This window comes from Sinohyriopsis cumingii, chromosome 2 (assembly GCF_028554795.1).
Source record: "Sinohyriopsis cumingii isolate HCF-2022 chromosome 2, ASM2855479v2, whole genome shotgun sequence".
In the NCBI taxonomy this organism is placed as follows: Eukaryota; Metazoa; Mollusca; class Bivalvia; order Unionida; family Unionidae; genus Sinohyriopsis; species Sinohyriopsis cumingii.
This window is the reverse complement of record NC_142962.1, coordinates 41,696,271-41,703,335: the sequence shown is the minus strand read 5'-3', so window position 1 is coordinate 41,703,335 and position 7,065 is coordinate 41,696,271. Positions and strand designations below refer to the sequence as shown.

At 36.7% G+C, this 7,065-nt stretch overlaps 1 protein-coding gene across 1 annotated transcript; it reads right to left on the bottom strand.

Annotated features, from left to right (window-relative positions):
• Nucleotides 1-2,431: 2,431 nt before the first annotated feature.
• LOC149804713 (uncharacterized) lies at nucleotides 2,432-6,853 on the bottom strand. The gene is made up of 6 exons (XM_089933357.1): nucleotides 6,657-6,853; nucleotides 5,531-6,079; nucleotides 4,348-4,386; nucleotides 3,513-3,599; nucleotides 2,954-3,190; nucleotides 2,432-2,667 (listed from the first exon to the last, which is right to left on the bottom strand). Exons 1-6 carry the CDS (start codon nucleotides 6,784-6,786, stop codon nucleotides 2,522-2,524), a joined length of 1,188 nt encoding a protein of 395 aa, XP_089789483.1. The 5' UTR covers nucleotides 6,787-6,853; the 3' UTR covers nucleotides 2,432-2,521.
• Nucleotides 6,854-7,065: the final 212 nt, after the last annotated feature.

The window sequence follows — 7,065 nt, the reverse complement described above, 5'->3', positions numbered from 1 at the left end:
TTTCCTGATGAATAACGATTCTTGTTGGGTGCACATGAGTCAGGATTTGGGGGACATAGGAAAAATGTTGCAAGATATAGAACGAAACGTGACGGGAGTAAAAAAGGTATAGAAAATACTAGGTCAGCAATTTAAAAATGCATTCAACTGTAAAATTTCATTGAAACATTTTGCGAGTAGTTCTCTTTTTAAATATAATTACAAGCGTATCTGAGGTGATCAAGTCGTCATTAATCGCTCTAAACTATGAAAAAGTATTTAGGAATAAATTTCGGTGGCAACTTCAGTGTCTTCTTTACAACGAGATGATTGCAGGGAAGAGAGAGAGAGAGAGAGATATTCTCCTAATAGTATATTTTCATATAATACAGGAATTAAAACTGAAACGCGTATTTATTTTCTTTCTAACTTTTGTTTTACTGATTGACTAAGATTAAATGAATGACATAAATATCAAATAAAACTGGTGAAGATTATATTAGTCAAATAATTGCAGTGTATTTGTAAAGAGTTACTGGTTTCAAGTTTAACCAAATATATGTATTTGGAATGCTTATTTTACCTTTGTGACTTGCATGATACAAAAGTAAGAAAATGTATTTAGGCCCACATCATTAACAAGCCGAGATGGTGCTCATGCAGTGGAATGCGCTGTATTTTTGTAAGTTTTTCCAACAAGTTCGTCGTTTGTTTGTTTGTCGCTTTTTGTTCTTTGGGCGATTATTTTAGTGGAGAAGATAACCATGGATAACTATTTTGACGGTAGGTGTAGCATTAGTCGTTATAATTCTTAAATCTCCACAGAATCATTGTTTCAATCGATGGACTTTCATGACTCACTTACATTGTGATCTCCACTTAAGTAAGTTATATGTTTTCGGGTTACGTTACTTCCTAATATCTTTCAAAAGGGGAGGTGATGCCTGTGTTGTCTTTGGTGAGGGAAATACTTTTAAAAGTAATAGTTCGTAATCTATTAAGTATATATAAATACTGGGTTTTCATGTATAGAGGATTAAAAAGTATGTGCCTACAGAAACCTCCATGTTTGACTTTTAAGAGGTAAGCTATAGACTAAATTAAGCTAATAATGACATAGGTAAAATTATCTTAAGATGAAGCATGCAATAAAAAAAAACATTAGGTATAATTTAGTTGGTAGACGATAGGAAATACTTAGCAATAATTTGCTGCACAAGGAAGAAACAAGCTAAATTAAGCAAGAACTTACCACGGAAAAGCTAAGCGGTATACCAGTCCTGGCTGGACCTTACTATAGCAAAAGGATAACCTTTTAAAATCAAGCCAATGCGAACTAGGCACAAAACAAAATTAAACACAAGCTTATCGAGCTAATAGATAAGTTGAGTTTTCTGGTGAAGACATTTTTGTTGCTATTATGGGTGTAACGCCATTTTTCAGCATATGATAGGCTGTCCATGGTGGCCAGGATACTTTGTGCAGGAAGAACCAATGATCTCACAAATCCACGTTGGCCTAGTCCGAGACTCAAACCAACATAGGTGAGATGTCAGTGATTTGTAAAGGCGAGCGCCTTAGACCACCGGGCCACCCGTTGCCCTAAGCATTTTTTGCATCTGATTACAGATATATCAATGAATATCGTTATACTTTCAGCTGAAAAATAAGAGTGTTAACATTTGTTGCACAATTATTTTTGTCTTGTAAATATCGTATGGCCAATCATTACCCAAAATGTCGTCAGCAGCCTTTGTCCTCGAACCTATCTAGAATCCTTTTAAATGAGGATATTGATAATATGATCCTCTTACCGATACTCATAATAACTTAAAGAAATACAAATTAGCAAGCTCTTGATTGAGTCAGTGTTTTCTCACAAACTTGTTTGAATATCTTCCAAGCATGTTTAAGCAACAAAAGCGAAGCTTTCTAAAAGCAAATACAATGACACCAGACCGTGACCTACTACTGCAAAGCATCAAAAGGATTTATTTAAACACAACTGTATAAGAAAAGGGAAAGGATCTTTCTGGCATTTTTAAGAATTTTATATTTTCTTTCTGACTTGAATCAGTACATTATTGCTAAATCCGGCTTCGTTAGAAAAGGATTCCACTGAATTACTCCAAGCTTACCTAACATGGCTCCCAAGGGATCAAGCTGGTTTACACCCATGGGATTCATTCCTGGAAAGAGTTTTCTCCATGGATTATTTTTCCTGAAGAGAGAGAGAGAGAGAGAGAGAGAGAGAGAGAGAGAGAGAGAGAGTACATGCTAAATAGGTGACAAGATATATCTGAAAGAAGACCACGACAATACACGGAAAGAAAAAGTTAACACAAACGAAGTTTTCGGGAGATGGAAGGAATTTCATATTCCAACACTAAAATATGTTCTCGAACCAAAATTTTACTTTCAAATATACAGTTTTAAAAATTCACACCCACATTTTTTTTGTATGGTATTCACCCACATTTCTTCAAAGGGAAGCTAATATATAATTGAATCGCGTTCGTAACACGAAATTTGCAATGACTCGTTAACCTGTCGAACCTTGTATCATCGTATTAGTATTCGTATTATTGCCTCCCATCATTGATACACCTGGCATCATAGGGTTCATCCCTCCTCCTGGCATCATAGGGTTCATCCCTCCTCCTGGCATCATTGGATTCGTGGAACCACCTTAAAAGAATATTAGAAATATCCAGTCTTTACTGCAGTTTTCATTGTAATTATGAAATTGACGTTTTACGTAGCGAAAGTTTAATCAGTAACATATTTCATAAAAACAAAAACAGAGAAATATACTCATGTATCATATACTTTATGAGAAAATATATTGTCATCAACTGATACTTTATGGGTGAATTTAACTACATGGAAAAAGTTGAGAAATTTAATTTTGTTTTTTCTTGCATCTTTGTTGAAAACATTTTAACGAATATGACAGAGAAAAATGTGTTCGTACCACCCATCATGGCGTTGGGATCAAACATGTTCATTCCACCATTTCCGCTCGACCCTCCACTTGCACCGCTTCCTCCTGTGCTACCTCCCATCATTGCCATGGGGTTGAATACATTCGATCCACCAACATTACTTGTTCCGGTTCCCCCTGCTCCCATTGCACCACTGTTAAAAGCATTACCACCGGTCATCACACTTGAGGCGTCCATTTTGCTTGGATCTCCACTAAGTTTGGCACCTAAGGTACAAGCAAAAGAAATTAGCTTTTCAGAAAGTTTTTTTTTAATAAAAAACATATCCTTCAGTTCAATGTGACAGGATACAAAGTTTTCTTATTTAAGTGCTGAAGAAATAGCATAACTCACTCATGGTTTCAAGAATTACCACTATAATCCGTTTGAATTTAATTTGATTTGTGATAGATCACACTAAAAAGAACGGTAGTGCTTCATAACGGAACGATTATTTGGGAAAACCCCATGTATATACAAGATAGGAGAGTACAAGTATTCAAATAATTTGACGAAACATCACAATCATCCTAAAAAATAGAAATATACCTCCGAACATATTTAAACTCGCTCCATTGGATGCCATAAATGAATTAATTGCTCCTGGGTTGAAATTGGCAGGATTATTACCACCGGCTGAAAGTGAACATACGAGTAAATTATTGTTATTATCATTCATGTCAAAGGGTATATTTGTCTTTAGTTGTTTTTACTATTGGCAGGAAATCAAGTGAAAATATACTAAGATGAAATAAAATACTTGAACCGAAAAGTCCAAATCTTCTCATTCTAAACAGAGACTGATATTAAACAGCAAAATCAGAGGATTAAATCATGCATAGGTTGCAGGAAATGGTGGCCGTAAACGGTCATGCGTGTTTTGAAATAAATAAGGAAAGATGTGTCAAAGTTGAATGCAAAAGCCATATTTACCAACAGTAACAAAAGCTTATAAAGCAGATCTCAGACATAGAGCAATACATATGAGAAAAAATTACATTAGGTTCAACTATTTTTGCAAGGCATTTTGTACAGGGCTAAATAAGGGTATTTACAAAATTTCGTTACTTTCCGATTAGAGACCAATCATTTTTTTCTCGCGACAGAAAGGGACGAGAGTTTCCAGTCGAAAAAGGCGATATTTGTATAATCCGTCTACATGTACTTGGAACGAAAAAGTATAGTTTGCTATGGATATGGATCTTGGGACGATATGATACAACCCTTTTGCAACATACAATATATAATATTTTACCGAGGTTTATTGTCGAAGAAGTTAAAAACTGCTTATGACTTTTGAGATATTCTTAGACAATTACATGAATGAAGAGTTTTGAAATATGTAGCGTTTATCGTATACTTGTTGAGGACAGGTTAAACTTACCATTAACTTGTGGACCCATAAGTTGTGACATATCTTTCCCTGAAAAAAGAAAGCATATATAATAAAAACGTTATTTTTAAGAAATTTTGTTTATATATACACTATTATCAATCATGCACCTATAGAATACACGGCATAGAACTTTCCGTTCTATCTAGGTGTATATTTATAATTCTGATAATTAATCCTATATACCTTAATTTCTTTCATAGGAATCCGGAATGACTGTGTAGATAGAGGAGAATTAATTACAATGTCGTCATGCGAGTGCGTCTGGTACACATGAGTGCGTATAACACCGACTCAGTTACATCATTTTTGGTCATGTGTGCTTAGCTGTGATGGAATATGGGCTGGTGTGTGCAGGCAAGGCGATGGGTGCCATTTACCTGCGGACCTTAGTTTGAATCTCCGTAGAGTGCGAATTAAAAATTATCTAACGTGTATGATAGTATTATTTGTAATAAATATTAATTCTGTCTACTATTATCAAGCTTTCTCCTATATAATCCAGGAATAGCATTTTCTGTTCTGTCTGCTAGATATTGTAGACTCTCTCTCTCTCTCTCTATGTGTATATATATATATATATATATATATATATATATATATATATATATATATATATATATATATATATATATATATGAGGTGTATGTTTTAGCGAGAAGTTTCTTGCCTAACATTAAATACAAAAAAATGTTCAAGGTGTTTAGAAGAAAACGCTTCAAAAACTTTAACTTAAATATGACACAATTATGGATGACCGGAAGCAATTACTTCGAAACATGAAATTAGGTGTGTGTGTGTGTGTGTGTGTGTGTGTGTGTGTGACTTGGACTTTTAACGTAGCTTTAACAATTTTGCAGTCATATCGCTACGATGTCTGCAGTGTGACAGTTTATAGTGATATCTAAAACTGGGGCATCATGCCGCAGACATGTAGCATGATGTACCACCCAGTCACATTATCCTGACACCAGACCGACCAGTCCTAACACTAACCTCTTAATGCTGAGCGCCAGGAGAGGCAGCTGTTAGTACCATTTTTGTAAGTCTTTGGTATGACTCGACTGGGGTTCTATCCCACAACCTGCCGCATCCGAGGTGGACGTTCTAACCACTAGGCCACCGGAACGGTCTGAAATTAGGTTGTCATGACGAAGTTTTAATAAAAGCCTACCTAATACAGGACTCAAAGGATTGAACCCGTCTGTTGCTATTGAGTTTGTCTTAACTGGATCAAAGGACGGGCCTGAATTCGATGCACCGGAACCTCCACTCGTTTGACCTCCTGAGGAGGATCCTGTGCCGGCTGACTGCTGGCTGGAACCGAACCCACTGGAGCTACCGCTACTACCAAAACTGCTGGAAGCACCTCCACCACTACTGCTTCCTCCACTGCTGGATCCGAAACTCTGCGCCGCTTGAGATGGACCGCTACCGCTAGAGCTGGCTTGGTTAGGATCAATATTACCAGCTCCTCCACCTCCACTCTGTGATTGCGGAGTGTTTTGCTGGGTGTTTGGTGCTACAGATCCTGATCCTGCTCCAGGTGCGCCGCCCATAGGAGGCTGTTGTTGTTGTGGATTTAGTCCCATACCGGTCAGAAACGCAGGTGATGATGCTCCAGTACCCATTCCAGAATTAGCCGAATTCGGGTCATACTTTGCTCCCGTATTTACTACATTGTTAGGGTCATACGATGGTATACCTCCTCCAGGAGATTGTCCTATATTTGAATAAAGCGTTCGAATCAAATACCTGCATGACCTCAAGACAACAGTCTTTGTAAAATGAAAGTTTCTTAAATGTACCAATGCGACAAATAATATTTTTCAAATCACCTAATAGCCACACATTGCGAAACTATTTTCATGCTTGCATGGTTTTCTCTCCTTTCACATTTGTATGACTTATTAGTAAGCTTTTTAGTGTCGAATATTAGTACTTTACTCCTTACAATACAAACACCGAAACAAACACCTAATACAAGAATTATTGATATATCAAATTACTAAACATGTATATAACTAAATATCCAGAGAATTCCCTATGTTAAGAAATTAGGAAGGGTCCATTTTACGAAACTAACGCATGATGTTACAAAGTCTCTTGAATACTGTACATGATGATATCTACTACTAGAAATTGGCTAATTACTCGGGTTGACAAATATATTCCCAACACCAACCCAACATAAATACATACAGCACGTGCTCTAGGTTTATCTAATTAGGTCTTAAACCTTAACTTTCCTGCATATTCATTGGTCATTGATTCACGTCCACTGATACCAGTTCAGTTACCTCCTCCTCCACCTCCCATCATGGCGTTGGGGTTGAACATGTTGCCTCCACCACCTCCTGTCATCATGTTGTTCGGGTTGAACGCTCCCATTCCAGTACCCCCACCTCCTCCAAGCATGCTGGACATCATTGAGTTAGGGTTAAAATTACCAAAATAGTTCGGGGTGGTTTGCTGTCTCTTCGACAGTTGGTCATATTTGGTCCTAACTGAAATGAAAAGGGCCAAGAGCTTATAACATTCAATATCAATAAAAAGCTACTAAGTACACAAACATTTCGCTTAGAGCAAATCCAATGCGACTTTTGTAATAATTCTCTTTATTTGTGCGATATGTGGGTTTTGTATTCACGAAACGCGGCTACTTTAATACATATTCAACTCAAATTATAAGTTCGGGATGCATCTACA

Coding starts and splice junctions, on each gene's coding strand:
- LOC149804713 (XM_089933357.1), bottom strand. CDS start 6,786: ATGATGTCCAGCATGCTTGGAGGAGGTGGGGGTACTGGAATGGGAGCG. Junction 6,080..6,656: donor GATGGGAGGTGGAGGAGGAG/GTAACTGAACTG, acceptor ATTCAAATATAG/GACAATCTCCTGGAGGAGGT. Junction 3,600..4,347: donor TATGGGTCCACAAGTTAATG/GTAAGTTTAACC, acceptor GTTCACTTTCAG/CCGGTGGTAATAATCCTGCC.